Genomic DNA, 22,746 nt, shown 5'->3' with positions numbered 1-22,746 from the left:
AAATATGAGTTTTGATAAAAGCTTTATATAATGGACAATATTTTTTCTACATATACACACACACACAATTATATACTTATTTGATTGAGATTTAATTGCTGGCATCATACACAAATGTTTCATCTATTTAATATGTTCCAGTTTGAAAATTGAAACAATTTAATGTATTTAGATACATATATTATTCATTTTCTTCTTCTCCTTCTTCTTCTCCTCCTTCTCCTCCTTCTTCTTCTCCTTCTCCTCCTTCCCCTTCTCCTTCTGCTTCTTCTGTGTTGCCTTGCGAACCTTGAATAAATTGCTTGAACATCTCGAGAGGTTCACCATTAGCTTTCTCGTATCCAGGTGCAGATGTTTGTACTCTCTCTAACCAGTCGGAAACGTTTTGGTATTCTCCTAAATCGAATCCACAAGCCTAACGTAACACATAATAAACCGATTAAGTTTGCAATAATATCTAGATATCAATTAGAAATTGGCAACAAATAAAGCAATCAAATCCAGATCAAATTACTAACATAGAAAGAAGAATAATCTCTCAAAAATATTTATGAAAAGGAATGTTATACCAAAGAATAAACTTGTAACAGTTTATTGTTTTATCTTATTCTAAAAATAACTGATTATTCATATTGCATAACACCATCGAAATTACCTCTGCTGTGGTTACGGAGGCAACCAAAGCAAGATCGGCGATCGTTAAGTTATCTCCAGTCACGTAATCTTGACCGTCAAGAAAAACATTCATAATTTGGAACGACTCTGTTAGTTTTTCAAATTGCGCTGGATCATACGTATCGGCCTCTTTTTTGACCACGGCTAGCTACAACCAAATGTGCAATAATCGGTCACACCCGGCCGCAACACGGTATATTTAGAAACAATAAAATATGTACGTACGTAATAACCGTATACACTCGCATAAAGACTGCCAAGATCGAAGTACAATCGTTGATTAATTAAAGCACGTGCCTCTGGATTTCGCGGATATAATGTGTCATCCTGGCCATACTGATCGGCCAAATAAGCCATGATAGCTCGACTGAAATATGTCATTTTTTAATAAATATCGCAGAAGTATTAAACTACATGTCACGGCTATTAAAAGATGCATCTACAGACCTTTCCGATAGCTTGAGATCGTCGTCGACCATGAAGGGAATTGTCTTTTGCGGATTTAACTGGAAAATAGAATTGTGCTCTTTCTAATATTAAGAAACATATTGCTTTTCAATGATTTACTTCACATGCAAACCACTGTCTAAAGTATATATATATATATATATATATATAAGAAACAAAAGTATTTCACTTCATAATACATTAATTTTTCATACCTGCTCATATTCCGGTGTCAAGTGCTCACCAGCCGCTGTGTTCAACACTATCAACTCCATTTCGAGCCCAATTGCCTCTGCCACGAGCATGACAGCTCGGCAAGGTGGACTCGGAGGCAAGTAATACAGTTGCACGGGCATACTTGAATTTAAACAGCAAAATTTGCTACTTATCGATGTATTATGTTATTCACGTAATTTATAATGCATTCACAAGTATTATCTTTTTGTCGATTTTAAAATAATAAGTAAAGTATTCGTTTCGCGGAAACAAATGTACATGCAGTTCTAGGTTTGCACAAAGACTGAACAGTCTTGGGCTGTAACTGCTCATCAAATCGATATGTCGACGTGTATTTAAATGCGACTGCCATAGCATCGGCCTTTATTAGAGTTTCATTAGAGACATACACAAATAGATAATCGGATAGATAGATAGATATTTTTATATTTATCTTTTTTAATGAATATAAGTGTTTTAAACAGCTCAAGTACAGTTTAAGCAAGATAAAAAAGATAAGAATTATATATACATATAATTTAAAAAATATCCAAAATAACTGGAAACATAACGTGATATTAATGGACATAATGGTCATTATCTTCTCGCACATTACACTGGAGTATTATAAACTACAGTTTTTACATAGTCTATATAATACTTGTCTTGTCTAATATCTATCGTATTTCTGCGATTACCGGCTATATATGACAAATGTAAGTACAGGCTATTATACTGTAATTATTGCTATCGTTAAACGCTGTTTAAAGAGTTTAGAATTAAATGAACATCAAATATCGATTATCGACTATCGATTATCCTGCAATAATTAATACGCGAGGGTTCCTCAAGTGGTCAATATCGTATATAGCGCGGTCAAAACTTCTATACCTTTTTGGAAATGTTATTTATTAAAGCACGACAATTAGTAGCAAATTACGCGCGTAATAAAACCAAACGAGCTCATTTGAAAGACTCGTTAACATCGAATATCGAATCTTTGAACCACAGATTATTTTTATGAAAGGCGCGATATGGAAATAAAAATAGAATAGAAAAATTATTAGTTTTATTTTGATAAATTTCTAAAACAATTCGCGTTTGAAGAATTACAAACTTTTTATTTCAGGAATTATTGTAGCATTTCAATTGTCGCTTCAGAGATATTAGTTGGGAAATTTTCTCTTATTAATATTATTTACAGAAAAATTAATAGTATTTAAAATAGCGATATATTTAAATATCATACATAGTCGTTATGAAATCTTCAGAGAAATAATAAAACAGTATGCACGTTCACCGCTTCTGATTCACAGCGTTCATTTCGTTAGCTTTAAATTGCTTTCATTTAAAAACTACTACTGTTCGGATGGAATTTTACCACAGGGAAAAATTGTTGTTCTGGTACAAAGAATTGCATTGTGTATTCCATTGTGCGAGTTCTAGGACATCTTGCATGTGTAAAATGTATGTAAAAAACACACGCGCAGTATACATATATACATAAATGATTATAGAGTAAGTAAAAAAGAATTTTTATTAAAACAATTATATTAATTATTAATTAATTTTACTTTGGAAATGCTTTGCATATATATGACATAACTTTGCGACGGTTGATAAGATAAAATTTACCTGTTAACAAGATTTCAAGTGGAAAGAGGAAAATTTTGGTCTGTCTTCGTGAAAACTTTTTGTTCACCACAAAGCCATGTTGCAAGCTAGGTCAAGATTCTCCAAAGGCAGATCGTTTATGGAAACTATGCTAAAAGTTTTCCCGTTGTTAAGTGACCAGCAGAGGTGAGAATTTCCAACTTTACGTCCGTGAATTTGCGGGGAATATATATCCCGTAATATTTTAATAATAACTTTCATCAAATGTTATAACGAGTGAAGTGATGACTGACGAAATAGAATATTAATTAATCTTATACTTGGAAATGTTATCATATAAAATACAAGCTTTGTGCTACCTATATATATATATACGATTGAATATTATTTACAATTGAAATGAGTTTTTATGCACATAGTTATTGTCTGTTGTATTATGCGAGTTTTAGAAATCCGTTATGATAATAATGCTAAATTTATTGTCATTTTTAATTCTATCATATATTTTATCTTTATAGTTTTCTATAAAGATGATATAACAATAATAATAATATTAATCTTAAAATATAACATTTTAATGTTTTTCAGAATTCAGATTTTCAATTCGATTCTCTTTAATTTTCTTTTTCTCAGGTACATCAGACTTATGTTAAAACTATATTATTCAGTGTAATTTGTTTAATCGTAATTTATTTGTGCAAAATCAAAATTCATGATGTATAGAAATACTGTAAGACAATTTAATGTAAAAATATTATAGCACCAATATTATACAACTATTAAATCATCACAAAATCACTTCTTTTTTCTAATGTTGTCGACGAAAGCTTTGAAGGCTTTTGTACCTTCGCCTTCGATTTCATTGTATTTAGGAGCTTCGGCTTGGATCTTGGCAAACCATCTCAGAATGTTGCTATATTTACTCAAATCGTGGTCCATAAGCTGGAAGAAGAGAAATGTTAACGTTTAAATTGTTAAAATTCGATGTTATTTTTATTATAATATTTTATAAAACTATATTTTCGACAAAATTATAGATTTTCGATTTTATATGTTTTTTTATTTTATTCATTTTATAATCAATATACTACATTATATAGCAAAGTTTTACAAAAGTTTTAAAAAACAAAAAATTATATTTAAAATAGACAATAATGCAAATAATAATAATACTAATATTTAATTTTTTTAAAAAATAAGCGCTTTTTTATGTCTTACAATTAGAAATACTTATTTTTTGTACACTAATGATTTATTAATTTTATAAATGTTTTAATGTGGGGGGGGGGACGGTAATATATGTTTAACGCGTGAAACCAATTTCTTACCTTAAAATTAGCAATCGTAACGACCAAAGAAAGATCAGCAAGAGTGAGAGTTTTTCCTGCTGCATAATCTTCCCCTTCTAGGAATTTATCCAAGAAGGCCAAGGCATTGTTGACCTTGTCGTATTTTGCTTGCTCCGGAGTGACGCCAGCAAATACCAATGTATACTGTAATTAACGTTCATACACGTACGGCCATTAACTTTATTATACGATTCAAGGATAACTTACGTAATAATCGGCGAACGATTGATACAGAGTTCCCAAATCAAAGTATAATCTCTGATCAACCACAGCTCGTTTCTTTGGGTCTTTCGGGTAGAGAGAATCGTTCTTGCCATATTGATTAGCCAGGTAGCTCATAATTGCGCGGCTGCAAATCGACGCAAGCGCGTAAATAATTAATATCATAATAATAAATAACTGGCACTAATTTTGCCAAAGAATAATTTTGTAAAAGACATATACAGAGATATCCGATAAACATATACAGAAATCTGAAATCAGTTTTGCACAAGTACAGGGTCTAATAGCAAATAAATTAAACTTAAAAAGAAACATAACAAAGTTGATAATTATACAAAAAATTATATTGATTTTATACGCGTAAAAATCGGACTTGCAATATTTGTTAAATGAAGATAAAAAGATTAAAAAATACTTACCTTTCCCACAAATATAGGCCATTATCATCCAGTGTAGGTATTGTATGTTGTGGGTTCATCTATATTTAAAAAAATATACAAATTAACAATTATTTTAAATTATTTGATAATATTTGAAATTTAGAATATACTTTTATTCGATAGAAGTTGACTATAAGAACTTAGAAAAGAATTAAAGATAAGAGAAGAATAAAAACACAAGATTTGTTCATGCTTTTTTAAATATTAAAAGATACGATTTTTAAGAAAAATGCTTTGTCTGAAGAATTTTTAGTTTTAATTATAAATTACTGTATATGTTCCTGGCATTATATGTTATCGGCATTGTTATTGCAAAGTAAATTTATGTACAACAAAATCAGTGTCGGGAGAAAAACAAATTGTTGTACGTAAACAGAATGTTTAAAGCTTTATATAAAACATTTTGTTATTTACGTAAAATGTGTTTACACCTTTACATTTTCAATAATAAGATTATTAAAACCGGTAATAAATAAATAGTCAATAAATATGTTTGCGCAACATAAACATCGTTATCTATTCTAAAAAAAGTATCTATTTAAGTAATTTGCAATTGAAATTATTCAAAAATTCTTTAAAAATATTAATTTAAAAAAATATAATTTTAAATAGATCATTTTTAGAAACAAAAGTTCTAAATACTGTGTTTTGCTCTCGTGTTTTTTATTTAAGAATAATATAATTTAAGAATTTTGAACTGAAAAAAGTTGAAAAACGCAAAATGTGTTTTATCCAACTAAAATATTTAGTCCGATACGTTCAATTAAACATTAGTTGGTTTAACTAAATATTAGTTATAAATTAACTAATTCTCGATTTAAAAATTTTGATGGTTGACATATATAAACTGTACTTTGTTTAGTGCAACTTAATATTTGTTGAATCAATCATTGAACAAAAAACTATACAAATTTAGTCCGTACAACCAATTTTTTTTCTCAATGTGACATTTATATCCCTAAATATAACACTTTATTTTGCAGAAAATTTCATTACAAGTTACCTTAAGAAATTCAGGTTTTAAATGTTCACCAGCCATAAGGTCAGTATGCTTCAGGTTTACATCCACTCCTACGGCCGCCGCCGCCAAGCGCACGGCCCGACATGGCGCACTTCCGGGAACTTGGTAAAGATCGATGGGCATCTTGAAATCTGAAACGCGCGACGCGCTATTGCTATTAATGAAGCGGCCAGAGTGTGATCGATCGCACGTCGGGCATTAAGGACTATTCGAGCGGCGAAAATAGTGAAACTATTTTCGATGAAAAGCGAGATTTTTTGGTGTTTAAAAAAGAAACTGATTATCCGCGCGCGAAAAAAAAAGAAACAAAAGTCAACGAAAAAAAGTAACTAATGTATCGGGCGAAAGAATTTGGCGGTATTATCTCAGATGATTCTAGTAGTTCAAGGCACATAAATTTGCATTATCAATTAGTCAAAGGCAAACTTGTCAATGATAGACCGTATACAAGTTATAATGAACAGGCGCGGCGCGCCGTGGCTTCACACAACTGTGTGCCGCATCGGGCAGACGTATGGAAAATGATTCCGCAAGTTTTCCACGTTCATAAATTATAACGTAACGAGGAACGATTAGAACACTCGCCGAATTCCTTCGTCGCAGAGTCGACCTCGCGCACTATGAATCACAAATATTCGCAATAGTTGAGGCAGTCTTATCATTTTAGCAGTTGCGAATTATTTGCGGCCAAGCGGGGAGGAATGGGAAGTCACAACGGGTCGAACCTGCGGATCGTGTTCTCTGGAGACGCGTAGCGAGAGATTATAGCGAACTGTCTAACCAACTTGCTTGTTCGAGCTATTTATAAAGCGCATGTAACACGGCACAGCCTCTGCATCGTACGCACGCAAGAGTGAGATCGATGCGCGTCCGGGGGTTCTCAATATTTACTAGCCGTCGCGTCGGGAGGCGTTGCTACCTTCTGCTTCGGTCGCGACTTTCTCGATCGTGTTCCAAATGTCCCATTTACATAATAGCGATAAGTGATAAAAATTGCCTCGAGCAACAAACGAGCGATCGATATGCGTTATTAAGAGATCGGGCGTTTGATGGCGAGTATATAATGATACTTTACTTCGCGCGAATCGGCCTCCCTTGACCACCTAATTGCTCCCGCTTACAACGTTATCGTTGCGCTTATCTTACTTTGCAACAATTTCTGTAATTCAATCAACAAAATTTACATAAATTCATTATTCAATGCTTCGGTATCAAAATGCGAATAATTACAATCGCAATATATATGTATATATATATCCGTTTGCAAAATAATGCACTGCTGATAAGTCTTCATTTGCGAAAGTTCTGATAAGCAAGCTGAAATATTCGTGAACTTGATCAGGCTGCGCTTTAATTTGCATGGCACTGTTGAATGTTAAGGTAGTTGTGTCACAAAACCCATTTTCATAGGAATCTATTAAAATTTGAACAGCATATTAATGTAAACACGCTCTACACACACGTGCAAGTAGAAAAAGCTTGACTATACCAAAGTTGAAATAATGGAAATCAAACTTAGCCCCTTTTACATGTATCGTAGAACGAAAACGGCTTCCTATATCACGTTTGTAATTGTAGCGATCAAACTACTCATAGGATTTTAATGAAAAACAAAGAGATTACAAAAGAGACTTGTAAAAATATTCTTACAAAAGCACAAGACCCTTATCTATTTAGTTTTGAAGCAATTGTTACACAAAGTACACAATTTCTCATAGCGGTGAACACATACGACAGCTAACCTGTAAAAATCTTGCAACACTGCGCATATGAAGATTAGATATACAATATGTAGTTCAGACAATGCCGCTAAAGCTTTAAGTCTTTTCTTTAATACTTTTTTTTATTAATTTTCCTTTGTAATGTTCAACAGATATTTTCGCTTCTATTTCTTCTATTTATTCAAAATAACCTCGATAGCACATACTAACGCGAGCGTCGCGAGTTAATCTCGATGGTATATTATACTGACAATACTGACGCGAGTGAAAACAGTACAAGCTCAGTCAAAAGTTTTACACAAATAAGTAGAGTTTTCCGGCGTACATTATCGCATGATGGATTCCACCATGCATTATCGTATTGCAGTGTGACCATTATTTTTTACTAATACTGATGTCGCGATACAACTACCTTAAAGGATAAAATTTAAACCAATACCTTGAGTTAGATAACATTTTGTTATTTTTAACTATCATGTGCGTTCAAATTTATTATTTTAAAACAAAATAGTATGATTTTAACTCCGTTGATTTAGTTAAATTAACATTGTTTTAGTTAAATTAACTACGTATTGAGTAGGAGCAGTGGCAACCTATAGAAATGGTTAAAAATTATTCAAATTGAATATAATTTGACCTTGTGTAAATTAAACAGTGTGCGATTCTATTTATCAGCGTTTTCGATGTATTAGTTTTTTATTGGCTGACCGATGAAACACTAATTAGTTCTAGCGTGCCGATGATTCGTCGCTGATGAAAAACTTGCATGCCAATCACGCTCTTCTTTACACATCATGAGGAAACTCTAAAGTTTCAGCATTGCCGCTGTTAGGCGAATGATTCAGCAAGATTTGTATCGACAGCGGAAAAAATGACGTTGATCTCGTCCACGCCTACTACTTGGTGATAACACTAACGGATGACATATCTTATTTTTGGCGAATAATTATTTTATTATGAATAACATGGTTTTTAATTATGAGCGATTTTTCTTAAATCTTTTAACATTTAATTTTTGGCTATTAAACCATATGTTTATTTAAAACCTTCGGAAAATAAAAATAATTGTCGTTCTCTTTCCAGACAATTTTCCATATTGCAGTTAAAGTGCCTGCAATAAGTTTACGAAACAACAACAGCGGAACACAATGCTGCGGACACATATTTATTTCCTCTCTTCCAAGAGTTACATAAGTTTCACAGTCGTCTATTTGTACAGGATCTCGTCTTTTGGAGAAGCCGACAGTAGACAACCACTTGCTAGCAAGTGAAAGCATTGTGGATCGGTCCAAGCGTCTGTGCAACCTTGAGCCTCAAGGTTTCTCCTTCCTACACCGATGGCCTGCATTCTATACATTGCGCGTATACCATCGTGCGAATGGGAATGAAATAAGTATCCGAAGATCGCCGTTATAGTGCGCACTAATACTTTTTCTATTTAACTCTTTTCGATCGATAATTGTCAGTCATAACATCAACTTAGATCTTTTTAATCTTTAATAAAGTTTTTTTTATTTCTCTAAAAAAATCATAAACATAACTCGTTTTATTTAGAATGTATAAAATGCAACAACATTAAAATTTGTATAATCTTTGTATCACAATAATTTTACTGAAAGCAGACGCTACGAGGGCGAAATTAATCATAAAAAGGAAAATCGTGTAGTTTTAAGAACCAAATGGTCTTCTTGAAAAATAAGCGATACAAGATATCGGTTTTTCTAAGTTACAACACAGACAAAATCTCCCCTCTTCTCTCCCTCTCTCAAATTTTTTATTTAATCTTGAACAAACTTTACATTTTTCTCAAATGATATTTATTTGAGGGTTGGGTACTATACTTTGGGTAAGACACTTTAGTGTTTTAAAAAGATGGGCCATTTTTATCTGAATATTTGCTAAAGAAGTCCGGTAAATATAATCCATAACTGAATAAAACTCCAGGATAACTTTGTATATTTTTAAACGAGAATGAAGTATCCAAAGAATGAAACGATTCATATGCGTATATGTATGTGTGTATATACGCGCACGTGTGCGTGTGCACGGCAAATTAACTTTATTTTTCCGATTATATAATTTTAGCATTTGTGCATACTGCGCACTAACACTTTTTTCCGTTTAACTATTTTCAATCAATAATCGTCAGTTAAACATCAAAGCTTTAACTCTTTTCAATCTTTAATAAAGTTTCTCTTGTTTTATTTAAAATATATAAAATGCAACATTAAAATTTATATAATCTTTGCATTACAATAATTCTATGTAATTTCTATACAAAAAATTGAAGATAATAATATAGTTAGCAGAATAATGTAATTTAAAAGAGTAAATATTTCATACCACAGTACAATGTTGTAACATTTGTAATTACCATCTTGGAAAGTTAATTATACAGGTGCAATTCCGTATAAGTTACTTATAAAATAAACTGTTTCAATTTTGATGCCAAGTATAGTCGCAAAAGCGACAAACAAATAATGTAAAGCGATCGATCGCTACGTGAACGCTATGGCACACTTTTTTCTAGAGCTACGCAAAGTTAACGTCATGTTCCCACGCAAACGTGTAGCATGATGTTAAGATCGAAATAAGTACAATTTCCGAATCGGTATACTGCGAATCCAAAAGTCACTCGTCTTGATCGAAACCGGACGGGCGGTTTTAATCGCTCGCGGTTGACCGACCAGCAACTTATCCGAAAGAACGCGAGAAGCATTATCGCATAAGTATAGCTCTATCGAATTATTAGCCAGTTGCGGTTCGGCCGGCGTTTAAACTTTTAACGCAATTATACTTGAAAATTTTCCACAAAGCAAATTAATTTGCCACGAAACTAACTGGCATAAAGCAATTAAGTTAATCACATCGATGGATTATCACATAAATGATTAATTAGATCGGATTCGATCGTTAAAAGTTCTTTTCCACATTGTGGCATTAAAATTAGATCTCGCTATATGACTTTACCATAAATAGTTTTCTGTATGTACAATAATGAGAAAATTTAAAATTTACGCGTCAAAAATATTGTTTTACTAAAGAAAAGCGTTTGCATTTTTTGCAGATGTATTAATTTATCGTTTGAAAAAATACAGTTATAAATGAAGAAATGATAATTTCTAGAAAGCTTATTTTTCTTCTATCACTTTTTTCCTCTTTTCTTATAAAAAAGATTCCTGTTACTAGAATCACCTTGTATAGATCGCTTTCCACCAGTTAAAGCACCAGTTAAAGTTAAGTGGAGTTTAACTGATCTTGTAACAGAAAATATGTATGTATGTGTGTTCTTAAGTATGTCGCTGCAAATCAAGTCGAAAAACATTGTTTTTGAAAATTTATTTTTTATAATTAACTCTATTAATATGTAATTAAAAAACATAATTTTATGCCTCACGCACGCGCTTAACAAAAAATATAATGTTGTGTATATAAAATTTGAAATTATATAATAATTATCAGTTTAGTTAGAAAAAATTATATGTCGTATATTAAATATTATATTTATACAAAACAATATTTTCGTGCTCTTATAATAATCTATAGATTAATCTGATTTTTAAATATTATTTTTTTACAGATCTTATAAATATCTGGAGAGTTATCAGTAATTATAAGAAAATGTAAAATCTCCTCGACACGTCCAATAGCATGAGCCGACAAATACGGCAACAGTTTCTTGCCGTCTTACGACTGACTGGATTCTATGGCTGTGAAATGGATTTCTGCCTCGTCATCGTCATACACTGGTTGCTCACACCGCCGGTTGTTGCGTAATTGCTCGCAATAATGTAGCAGGGGCAACCAATACATGTACGTACTCAATATCAGAGTAGCAATGTCAGCGGAGATAAACGATTAAATGCACGCATGTAACATCAATCTATGTGTAAAGAGGAGGGATATCTGTGAGGCGAGGAAGGGTATCCAGGGTCGCCGAGGAAATAAAATAAAATAAAGCGTACGTTTTTCAGGCTGCCTGACTCCACAGATATATCTATCGTCTCTTCTTGTGTTTCATCGACTCTGAGAATATGTGTGAATAAATTTGTTTACATATATATAACAAATGTCACGATAAGATACTAAAATTTGTTCACGATAAGATGTTAAAATTTTTGATAACAGCGCGCAATAACGATCGCTTTAGGCTTTCGTTTCGATGATCGTTATCTATCTCGCTACCCTAACACGCGTTTGAAAAGAGTAATAAGTTTCGTGTATCTTAAAACTTTTATACTTCGCATGACTAGATGTGACGCTGTAATTAAGAAAATGAAGTGTAATGATGACAAGGCGAAGTATAGTAGTGCCGTTGACTTTATGTAATTCGCGACTCGACGTTGCCATTATATTCTTTCAACATTTGCTGGATGAATATTGATCTTGTTAACTTTTCATCATAAACACCATCTACAAGCGTATAAACTGTAAAACTTAACACGAGAGTTGATGTGTCGAGGAAGATAAAAGACATAAGTTATTTTTATCACTAAATTAATCATAAATTAATTTCTACAGATTTTTACCAGACTTAATTTTAAATATATTTCAATACATTTATTTAAATCTTTTGCTCTGTACAGTGAAAGAATTAATATCGCAAAGATATAACGTCTAGCTCAAAAAGGATCTACTATATACATAATTAAGTATGTAATAACAACAAAGCTTTGAAAGTACTTATATTACGTGGTTTATTATAACAGAGCTGTCGAAACGTTGGGAAACGCGGTGGTAAAAAGTGAATTTTAAATTCTATAAAAGGTATACAATAATGAGATTCCATGTCTAATCTCGATCTCAGGTAAACGAGTTACTATCGATCCTCCGCTTTAGGCGTGCACAAATATCCATATCCACGTTAACTAGATTCTTGCAGTTTTGCGTGGTACTTCACGGTAAACGCTTTAACACCTACCGCGTGCACCTCCTCAAACCCGAATCTCTCCAGGTTTTCCTTGCAACGATCGTAATATGCGGCAACGTTATCGTAACGGCTGATATCGAAGTCAAAACACTGCAATCGAGAAATAATCGGCCTCGGTGTATTTGCGTATGATTACTCCGACATAAAGTCATCCACCGTAAAACACGGACTTACCAGTATCGTACAGATAGTTGTGCTGATAGTGAAATCGGCGATAGTCAGGTTATCACCCGCCGCGAATTCCCTGCCGTCGAGAAAAGCGTTGAGCACCTCGAACGATTTCTCAACTCGAGCTAGATCCGCCTCGTTAACTGGATATGCTATACCTCGGATTATTGGCATAATCTAAACGATGACGATTTTATCTGTCGTATCTCGTATCAAATAATAAAAAGAAAAAGAGATGTGTGCCAATATAATTCCGAGTGTCCCAGAAAAACACGGAGAATAGTTTTTTTAATCGCAATAGAATTTTTTGATCACACGGAAAAGATGAATTAATGCAACTAAATGAAAACTGACAAAAAAAAAATCAATTTTATTAAAGATAGTCGTTAGACATTGCAGTTTCCGTCATAATTTGTAAATCATAAATTTAAAAAATTTCAAAACGAGCATCAATACGTACGTAACATTTGACAAGATTTAAATAGAGACTGCCAGCATCGAAATACATCATTTGATCGACTACTGCCCTTTCTTTCGGATCTTTCGGATAAAGCGAGTCATTTCTTGCGTATTTGCTGACTAAATAAGCCATAATAGGACGACTGCAATAACACAAATTTCGGGTTAACGCTAACAATGAGTGATTATAAGACTATAGAATATGAATCCCTTACGTAAGTACCTTTCACACAGAATAAAACCGTTGTCGTCGATGGTCGGTATTGTATGTTGCGGATTAATCTGAAATAAAATGAAATTAAAATAGCTTCGAAAACTGAAAAAAGGATTTTCTGTACTCAACGCCTGTTTACAAAATCCCGATTGTACGGATTGAACTGTATTTATATACGTTAAGAGTTACTAAACCTATGCGAAAACGAGAGCAATGTAAACTGGAAAACCTGTAAAAATTCCGGCGTCAAATGGTCCCCTCTGGAGACATCTACGATCTTCAAGTTAAAATGAATGCCTAGTGCTTTTGCGAGTAGCATAATGGTGCGACAGGGTGGGCTTGGCGGTACGTAATAAAAATCAATCGGCATCTCGCTGCTTCCTCGCTGCTTCCCTGCTTGTTTTCGTTATTTTTTCGCGTCTTTTTCACCTCGCGTTTCTCTGTCTCCGTTCTAGATTTTTATACTGCAACTTCAACTAAAGGAAAACTTTTCAAATTTGTATGCACCTTAAATCTATGTGCACCGTCACGTCGCTGCGCACGATTTTCCATCGTGCCTAGTTTTGAAACAGCAGGACGAAATATTTTTATAGGCAACTTTTCTGATCATTTCTGCACGAGACACGCGTACGCGTAATTTGTGATACAAGTGAATGTAAGTTATTACAGATGAAAACGTTATAAGTAAGAAAAAGATAAGTCAATTAGGTAGAGAGAAGTGCCATCTTCGGTTGGACTAAATTTTGATCTAACAATAACATTTTTACTTTAATTTTGTACAGTTTTTCCAACTTAGCAAACTGCGCGCCGATTCTTTTGTCGGTCTTGAAATGCAGTTTTCTGTCGGAAAAGAAGTCCATAAGCGAAAATGAGATTGTTAAAGTGTTGAAATAATTATGAAGCGCCGAGTGTAAAATAAGATGTCGACAGTTCAACAAGGTGCGAAGAATTAAAATATCTGTCATAAAAGAGTGAGTTTGTTATAAACGTTCTTTACTAATTTGGGCAAGAATTTGGGGCATTAAATTAAGCGTTAATAGCGCAACGAAGTATTTAAGGTACGCAAATAACGTGAATATAGTTACGTCTCGCGAGAGCGCAGCAATCGCTCCGTTCCAATTACCGTTAATGCAGTAATTCCGCTAATTAATGCGACGTTTAAATGGCTTTCAAATGTGACCCTTACCTGTGATCCCGCTCAAACTCGACCAATTGATACGAATCGATGATACTTGCGACCGTTAGGCATCAGCTTAATTAATTGGCTTATCGTTCATTGGGGCGACGTATGTACATACCGGAAATATGTCACTCATCGTCTCTTGGTAATAGCTCGTCGTAAAAAGCTACGTGTGCAAAAGTGAAGAAAGTGCGCGCGCATAAACGATTCGCAAAGTTGCCATAGCAATAGCGTACCGCCAAACAAAACTGCGGAACTTCAACGTTGACATTATCCGTTACGATCGAAAGATTCCCGGTAAGGTCGATCGATCGGTTAATAAAAACAGGAAAGACGTCCAGTAAATGGTACTTGCTGTACTGACATATACATATAACATATAACAAATGTAAATGATGCAGCAGAAAACATGTCGAAAAGATATATTCTTTTATTCGAATTTTATATATTCTTATATTCGATATTTTATTCAAAAGTAGAGCGATTGGCTCAATATTTTGTTTCGAAAGAAGTTAAAATTTTATGCATTGTATATATACAGTATAGAGAAAGTTCGGGTGGTACGGAATAGTCGGGTATAAGTGGAAGCTTTTTAAAAAGGGTAAAAAAATGGTACCAAGTACATGCGACCCTCGTTGTATTAGACATTGTACAAAATATTTTATTTAAAAAACTGGCGTCAACTTTTATTGTAGTTGTCAATCAAATTTGATGTTTCAATTAATTATTTATACTTTTACATACTAGTGAATAAAACCTTTCATTACATGTGAAATATATAAAATATTTGATATAAAATCCTGATGCCAACTAGAGTCTGTAAAATTTAAATTACTGTGCTTTAATATAAAAGCTATTATATCGTCAAATAAAACTTTACAAAAGTTTTAGAATATGAAAACCTGACAGTATAATTGATAAATTTTATGATTTATTTTTTTAATTATCAAGTTTTAATAGTTAAAAAAACTATTATATGTAAAAAAAACTTGGCGCTGTTGGATTTCAAAATATTTTCAGTCAATAAAAAGTGGACAAGTACTTTAGTCACATAAAAGAATAAATTATAAATTATAAATATTATTACTTATACATATTAATTATACATATTACTACTTATACTTATACTACAATATTATTACTTATACTTATTAATTATACACATGTATATACACACTCTGTTAGATACTGTTTTCACAAATAAAATATTATAAAAATAATCTATAATAAAGCGCATCACTAATAACAACATTTTAATGATTTGTTATTATATCACAATTTAAACATATCGCATATACTTTAGAATATTTTAAAATATACTTTTTAACAAAGCTAAGTTTTTTAAAATAAAAATGTAAAATGTTGAAACATTAGATTTAATTGACAACTTATAAATTGGCGTCAATTTTTTATATCAAATCTTTTGTACGAATGTTTAATACAACGAGGGACGCGTGTACTTGATGCCACTTTCTACCTTTGTTCAAAAGATAATGTTGATTATAGATATATTTTTACACGGGCAATCGGTGATCAACTGCTATTGAAGATTGTAGGTACTCGGGCACACAGAGTCGTTACGTTGATCGGCAATTATGTCGGGCGTTTATACGTTGACCGTTAGGCGGGCTCCTTAATTCTCCGGCGCGAAAAATTGTGATTTTGGTGCAACGTGGCCGGCGGTTTTACGACGCGCCGTATTAACGACGTACTCCCGCAATTCTCACGGTTTTGTTTGCGCGGCGCCATTCGTCTCAATCTTTCGTTAGTGCCGTCGGGATGCCGGTCACCGACCCCTTTTTTGACAATAAATTCCCGTTACGCAAGTGCGACGCGCCCCGCATGCAACGCGATATAATATATTAATTAGCTTCGGAGATTCAAGCTCTCCCGGGATGAATGGGAAGATCAGAACGCTGTCGCCGCGCGTGTGCTGATTCAATATCGCGCATACGCAGACGCTGCTAATTGCCACGGTTTAGTTCCGGCAGCAATTTGTGGCAGACACGACGCTCTATTGACCGACACGAAAGAAACCGAGTGGATTCGATCCGGAATTACATGAACGCGCGGTCAACTGTATTCCCAGCAACCGGACGTAACCAGCCGACGGTACCAGTCTAGGGGTGACTTCCGCAGTCGATAGGGTGGTCGATGGAACCTGGACAAATCAATATATCGAAAGAATCTTTCGTTTAACGACGCGCAAAAAGTCGCAAGTTGCGTCTTCGCGAGCTCGTCGCAGATCGGATCTGTTTTAAATTTAAAATAATAAGAAATTAATTAGCAGCGAAACGAGTTCCAACGGGATTCGATGCGTGCGCTATCGATGAATCGCCAGACGACAAAAAGTGCGCCTGCAGGAAAAGACGCACATATTATGTACTACACGAGACTTCTAATATTAAGAGACTCCCAATTCTTACCGTCGACTTCTCTGGATGGCTCCATATGTCTCTTGCATTTTTTATGTGCGCGCGGGCGAGATTTCCCGCAGAATTTCACTTTCATCGAATTCGCGCGACACTCGAGAATATTACGTGTCCGCGGACGACCAAGTCTGCCGACTGTTGATAACGTCATCGGAACAGCCGCGACGTTGGCGAAGTTGGTTCTCCGTTCGCTTGGCTGTTATCGCAGCGAGCGTCGGGCGTGTCTGTGGTGCGATTATCGATTAGCCCTGGCAAATCCACTGAGATGGAAAATGAAATAACCGCGCGCGCCCCGTGCTCAGCTCATCGACGGGGCGTCAGGGAAATGCGTGATCTATCAACCCTATATATCGGCGTTACGCTCGCGCTTCAGGCTCGTCGGGCACTCGACCGGCCAGCGCGACGGACGCCCGGTAATATGTTTTAATAATGGGGGCATAATGCGCGTAAAATGCATCGCGCCTCGATACGTACATTCGCATACCGGGAACCGTTCGGTATCCGATTGTATGTTTTATTGGGAGTATCAACGTATACACGCGGACAGAGAGAGAGAGAGAGAAAGAGCGCGATCTCAATTTCGTGCGCTCGTTTAGCGTCCGGTCAATATGCACCAGAGGGGAAGAGAGGCCCCCCGCGCGCATCCGGGGAAAATCCAATATACACTTTTGTTTACCCCACGCCTGAAATATTAAATGAGCGCCGGAGAAACGCGCAATAATTATCGCTGCGCGACACTAAAGCGCTTGTAACATTGATGCATCGGCCTGGTCGGGCGGGCGCGCGCGTGTATGTTTATCTGAATTATCCCTCATGAACGAATAATGGGAACTTGGCGCGGCTCTCGCTGTCAATATTATCCGCGCTCATAAATATCAAAATTCGAGTTCATCGAAGATGATCGCGAGCAATTAGGCCAAAAATTATTGCTGCCGATGGATTAACAAGCGTTTCGACGTCGATACGTCGATATTATATATTAATCGACCGTACGCCGTTCGACAAAGGCCCGCGGGGGATGAAATTCCCCGTTCATCGCGCGTCGATTCAACGCGCGCGCGCGCGCGTTCACCAGCGATTTAATTTGCTCTCGACAAAGTTTACAAACGACGAATAATTATGATGCTGCCTCGGGAACAACGTGAGGCGCGCCGCGCGCCGCGCCTCGTCGGGAAAGTTTGATTTCAGCAAAGAAATACAATTCCTTTGCGCGCGCGCGCCATCTTTCTTCCTTCCAGACGTGCCGGACGTGGCCTCTCTTGGTCAACGAAGTCAAAGACATCGCGCGTCAAAAGTAGCAAAAGGACGTTCGGGTTCGGGCGTCCGTTCGTTCAACAGGGGGGACAGCATCCCACGATGCTCGATGGCGACGCGTAGAGTAAAAAATCAAAGCGTCAAGACTGCGAAGACGTGTGCTGGGCAGCGCGTCTCACGACGGGAATGTCGCTTTATGCCTTTCCAACCAGTTTTGCCGTTGTCACTCGAGAAGTAGCAAGTAGCAAAGATGTTACCAGTTCCAACGAGTTCCAAGGAGTTTACGAACTGCCCCCAGTGTTAGTTCCCCGTTCGCTTTCTCGCTACGTCGTCAGGGGAATCGGTTGTTACGGAATGCGATTTCCCCATGCCGGAATCATGGCCGAGACGAGTGTTACGTTAAACCGAAAATCGCGCGAATAATTTTCGCGCCCATTTAATCGCCAATTAATGCTGGCACGGCATATTCATATTCGATTTATACGACTGCATATGTATTTTTAATCCTTGTGGTTGGATGCGGACCATATGTGGTCTAATATAATTCTTTCTTTTTTTGTTATTTTCCAATGTAAAACAGAAATACTCTTATCAAGTCACGTAGTGTCTCTATTACACTTGCTAGAAATAAATTCTATTTATATGAGAAACATTCATTATATTTTAATTTTAGCTCCTTCATCAATGCGATATTCTCGCATTTTATACAGAGGCAAAGAGAGAAGGGAGAGCGGAAGAGAGAAAAAAGAAGAAAGAATACTGTGTACAAATCAATGCTTATAATTGAAGAATTATCCTTCGACATGAAAATGCAAACGTCATAGTTAGCCGATGGGACATTACTTTAAGAAACTTGAGCTCTTGGAAATAATTTTCGACCGGATAGGAAACGAGAACTTCACGGACTCGCGAAAGTTATTTCATACTACTTTGATGCAGCGTGCTCCGCACGGCGAGGCTCCTGGCTTGGCTATACAAAGACACTCGGGTTTCGAAGTTGGTGGATTACAACCAACTTCTCCCGCAATATGTAACTTATAGAATTTACAGGTACTTCGGCGAAAACCGTCGAGAGCCATTAACCGTTCTCGACATGTTTCCGAAATCGGCGAAACATACCTTACTACATAAGCCTAATCTAGACTAGTGTCAAGTCTTTATCTACGTTGCTCACGCTGACGATTCATTTGCTCGCCAGATATACATTGGCCAATTGATAACTGCTGTCTGCAGTCACTGTAGAATTTTCTTTAACATATTATATCTTTGATTTTACTGGGTTTTAACTTGATCGTTAAAAAAGATCTACATAAACATGAAGGGCGAGCTTTGATATTATCAAAGCTATATTGTATATAATTTTCGGAAAATTATATACAATATAAAGCTATATTATATATAATTTTCCGTCGAGGCTCTCAGCACATACCTATAATTTTCACCTATATTTTAAAGTTTCAAAAAAGCATGCTTATATTTTCCTCAAAGATTGTATTAGAAGACAGTTGTATTTTTATCAAAGTCTTTTATACCATTACATCTTTATCACAATTGTAATTCATTTTTGCAGAAGTCCCAAAAGTTAGACTTTGGGTTAAATCGGCGCTTGCCCGACGTTTATTCATTTTCCGCGATAGTTTCGGAGCTAAGAATTGCAAGCTCCGCAGTAACATACGTACGGCGGAAATCGGTCATCCTTCAAGATACGCGTGCGCACACGGATATTAACACAGCGCGAGCAACGGCGCGGCGCGGCGCGGCGCGGCGTCGAGTCCATTGGCGCTAACTCTTCGTAACGACGCGTGTAGTGGAAACGCATGTAAGCAAATGGACAAGTACAAAATACACGGCGGGAGCACAAACAAGCTGCCTCGCGTTTTGCTGGGAGCTACGCGCCGGGGGTTGCACACGGTGCATGCACTGATCTAAAAGCCGAATAAGCGCCCGCCGGCTAATGAGAAACAGCTAATCATACGCCGCACCGTGTATCATGTTTTATTACGTTTACGCGTACAATATATGCCTGTCTACCCCGATGCCTTGGGAAATACTAAACGTGTATCAAAAACGGTCTCGCGCCTTCCTATTAAACACATTGCCCCGTACGTCCCGTAAATCACCGTCCGATATTTCGCGCGTTAACTCGTCCCGCCGCGCCCCCGCGTCCAGGAATATATTTTATGTAACACGTGCATGGAAAGTGGCCCATTGCGCACGCTACGCGTGCGTGATAGACCACTTTCCACGCACTTGCAATATAAAATAGGGTATGCAAGTCGTGCGTAAAGATGAAAATTCCCGGATACGGTGACCGCACTCGCCCCCGTATCCAATTCTCAAATTCCCGCACTTATTGTTACACAAATAACTATTATCCCGCGGTTGCGGAGAGTGCTTTACGGTAGCCCGCTGTTATTTCCACTCGTCGTCATATCGCACACGTTCGTTCTGGCGAAGTAACTCTGCCAAACTACGCCCGGAGTTGCGTGCGGAAAACGCGAACGAAAAAAATTTGCATAATATTAATACGACGTTATATATAAAAGTGCGCGCGTACGATGCCCTTTTTCGCTCGCGCGCATTGTAATTAGCATACTTTCGCCACCACCCTCTTTAGCACGACTCTTCCGCCGACAAAGCGGTGACATTATCGCGCTCGTCGTCGGCGCTTATCTCCGTCCGGTTATTTCGGACTTTTGTCGCTATCGTTACAATCGTTACAAAATGCCGGCGTGAGTCATGCAATATGTAATTTCCGGACTATTTCGGGAATTCGGGAAAACCGACTGTTGAAAGGCGACTGATTAGGTTGAAAAGCGGATATTCACGATATTCTAACAGCTGTGTACATCTCCGTCGCGCGCGCAATGTGTACATGTATGTACACACGTTGTATATTTCACGAGAATTTGTACACGGCCGCCGCCGACGCCGTTTGGGGTTTCCTCTGATCAAACAACTGGTACAATGTCGCCGGAGAGAGAAAGAGAGAGAGAGAGAGAGAGAAACTGAGAGATCCTTGCTAAGATCCTCGCTGCCACCGCATTCGAATATTCCTCGTACTTGCATCGTAAAGTCGGGATATCCCCGGACGCATCGATACTCGCGCGAAACGCAATTTCTGTCACGCGTCTCGCCGCCGCGCGCGCCGTTTGGTCGCGGCGCGGCAGAGAAAACGCGTGCTCACACAATTCGCCGGAGTAAATTCCGCTGATCCCAGTTCAATCCTCTCCTCAATTCTCTCTTTTTCTCTCTTACAGTTCTTTTCTCGCATGAGCAACACGCAGAAGGAGCAGGTGTGCCCGCGCGCGCGTTCCAGCAGATCCAAAAGGAAAGGGGCCAAAGTGAGAGAGAACGAAGGGGATCAAACTTTGCGCCTGCTCCCTCTCTCCTTCTCTTTCTCTTTCTCTCTCTCTCTCTCTCTCTCTCTCTCTCTTCTTTTTCTTCTTCTTTTTGTTTCTCCTCTTTCTCTCTTCGGAGAGCAGCAGAGACTCGCCTTATCTATAACCATTCGGCACAGTATCCTACTTTACTCTTCCGCGTACATACTCTTCCCCCGTTTTGACAGCGAGGCGCGCAAGAAGCGAATCTCCGCCACGCCGGCTGGCGAAATCCCCCGCGTTTCGTCATAGTCACCCAATTCCGCGCGGCGTGCGCGAACGCGAGCGCGAGCGGGATGAAATATACTCGACTATAACCCGCGCTTTACGTGCGTTATCCGCGCGGGTGTTACTCGGATATTTACAATATTTCGAGATTGCGGAGTATCGGCTTTTTGAGGAGAATACCTCGTAACGCGCCGGTCTTACTTTGCGAAAGAAAATCTCGGAGAAAAACTGCACCGATAGATTCTTTCGGAGAAATTATCGGGCAACCGGTACGCTTTTGGAGAAAATCGTATTTCACCTGTAATATTTACAACCTACTCGCGTATTCAATGAATAAAAATACCGATAACTTCGTGTTAAATTTTAAACTTCCGTGAAATATTTCATTGATACGGTATTTTGATGTCGAAACATTAATTTTTCGACACGCGGATAATGAATGTATTACGCGGATGTTATACGTTACTCGATTACCTCGACGATTCGTTTCTGCGAGACAATTATACCGATTTATTTATGATACTTTGTGCGGAACACATGAGTAGAAGTATCGGCGTTTCTATTGAATGTAAAGCGTCTGCAGGTATACGGCGTTACTTCCGTCTTCGCAGACACGAAAGCTGAAAGCGAGTATTGCCGCGCTACCCCCTTCGCCGCTTACTAAATTAGCGCCGCGCTGTCTCCCCCAACCCCGGGAGCTCTGCGCGATGCGACCTGTTCCTTATCTGTAACCACCATGCCACCACCACGGACCGGTATCCACTATATCATCCAACTGGCACCCTCCACGGACTTT

At 37.0% G+C, this 22,746-nt stretch overlaps 3 protein-coding genes across 6 annotated transcripts; all 3 read right to left on the bottom strand.

Moving 5' to 3' along the window:
- Positions 1-113: 113 nt before the first annotated feature.
- On the bottom strand, positions 114-1,659 carry LOC143898327 (glutathione S-transferase 1-1-like). Its single transcript, XM_077407708.1, has 5 exons — positions 1,338-1,659; positions 1,123-1,181; positions 901-1,042; positions 656-823; positions 114-415 (listed from the first exon to the last, which is right to left on the bottom strand). Exons 1-5 carry the CDS (start codon positions 1,476-1,478, stop codon positions 182-184), a joined length of 744 nt encoding a protein of 247 aa, XP_077263834.1. The 5' UTR covers positions 1,479-1,659; the 3' UTR covers positions 114-181.
- A 1,966-nt stretch (positions 1,660-3,625) lies between these two features.
- Positions 3,626-6,867, bottom strand: LOC143898329 (glutathione S-transferase 1-like). 2 transcript variants are annotated; one of them, XM_077407713.1, is made up of 6 exons: positions 6,710-6,867; positions 5,967-6,115; positions 4,943-5,001; positions 4,509-4,650; positions 4,281-4,445; positions 3,626-3,894 (listed from the first exon to the last, which is right to left on the bottom strand). In XM_077407713.1, exons 2-6 carry the CDS (start codon positions 6,105-6,107, stop codon positions 3,748-3,750), a joined length of 654 nt encoding a protein of 217 aa, XP_077263839.1. In that variant the 5' UTR covers positions 6,108-6,115; positions 6,710-6,867; the 3' UTR covers positions 3,626-3,747. The 2 variants fall into 2 exon arrangements, with proteins under 2 accessions (XP_077263839.1, XP_077263840.1); XM_077407714.1 differs by lacking the exon at positions 6,710-6,867 and having other exon boundaries at positions 5,967-6,132.
- Positions 6,868-12,385: 5,518 nt separating this feature from the next.
- On the bottom strand, positions 12,386-14,833 carry LOC143898328 (glutathione S-transferase D1-like). Of its 3 annotated transcripts, none has more exons than XM_077407710.1 (6): positions 14,663-14,833; positions 13,706-13,963; positions 13,486-13,544; positions 13,264-13,405; positions 12,810-12,980; positions 12,386-12,725 (listed from the first exon to the last, which is right to left on the bottom strand). In XM_077407710.1, exons 2-6 carry the CDS (start codon positions 13,844-13,846, stop codon positions 12,570-12,572), a joined length of 669 nt encoding a protein of 222 aa, XP_077263836.1. In that variant the 5' UTR covers positions 13,847-13,963; positions 14,663-14,833; the 3' UTR covers positions 12,386-12,569. The 3 variants fall into 3 exon arrangements, with proteins under 3 accessions (XP_077263836.1, XP_077263837.1, XP_077263835.1); XM_077407711.1 differs by having other exon boundaries at positions 13,706-13,927; XM_077407709.1 differs by having other exon boundaries at positions 13,706-13,952; positions 14,663-14,832.
- Positions 14,834-22,746: the final 7,913 nt, after the last annotated feature.

The sequence above is a fragment of the Temnothorax americanus genome, unplaced genomic scaffold (assembly GCF_048541705.1).
Source record: "Temnothorax americanus isolate GAGA-0224 unplaced genomic scaffold, ASM4854170v1 Scaffold23, whole genome shotgun sequence".
NCBI lineage: Eukaryota > Metazoa > Arthropoda > Insecta > Hymenoptera > Formicidae > Temnothorax > Temnothorax americanus.
Note: the sequence above shows the minus strand (reverse complement) of the source record. Positions and strands in the feature narration are given on the sequence as shown.

What these genes read in the sequence shown, in the direction of transcription:
- LOC143898328 (XM_077407710.1), bottom strand. Translation starts at nt 13,846, where the DNA reads ATGCCGATTGATTTTTATTACGTACCGCCAAGCCCACCCTGTCGCACC. An exon ending in TAAATCTTGTCAAATGTTAC is followed by an intron (nt 12,981 to 13,263) that starts GTACGTATTGAT and finishes GTCATCGTTTAG; the next exon opens with ATTATGCCAATAATCCGAGG. An exon ending in CAACTATCTGTACGATACTG is followed by an intron (nt 12,726 to 12,809) that starts GTAAGTCCGTGT and finishes TCTCGATTGCAG; the next exon opens with TGTTTTGACTTCGATATCAG.
- LOC143898329 (XM_077407713.1), bottom strand. Translation starts at nt 6,107, where the DNA reads ATGCCCATCGATCTTTACCAAGTTCCCGGAAGTGCGCCATGTCGGGCC. An exon ending in TAAAACCTGAATTTCTTAAG is followed by an intron (nt 5,002 to 5,966) that starts GTAACTTGTAAT and finishes TTTTAAATATAG; the next exon opens with ATGAACCCACAACATACAAT. An exon ending in TTACGATTGCTAATTTTAAG is followed by an intron (nt 3,895 to 4,280) that starts GTAAGAAATTGG and finishes CTCTTCTTCCAG; the next exon opens with CTTATGGACCACGATTTGAG.
- LOC143898327 (XM_077407708.1), bottom strand. Translation starts at nt 1,478, where the DNA reads ATGCCCGTGCAACTGTATTACTTGCCTCCGAGTCCACCTTGCCGAGCT. An exon ending in TGACACCGGAATATGAGCAG is followed by an intron (nt 1,182 to 1,337) that starts GTATGAAAAATT and finishes TCTATTTTCCAG; the next exon opens with TTAAATCCGCAAAAGACAAT. An exon ending in CGAGTGTATACGGTTATTAC is followed by an intron (nt 824 to 900) that starts GTACGTACATAT and finishes ATTTGGTTGTAG; the next exon opens with CTAGCCGTGGTCAAAAAAGA.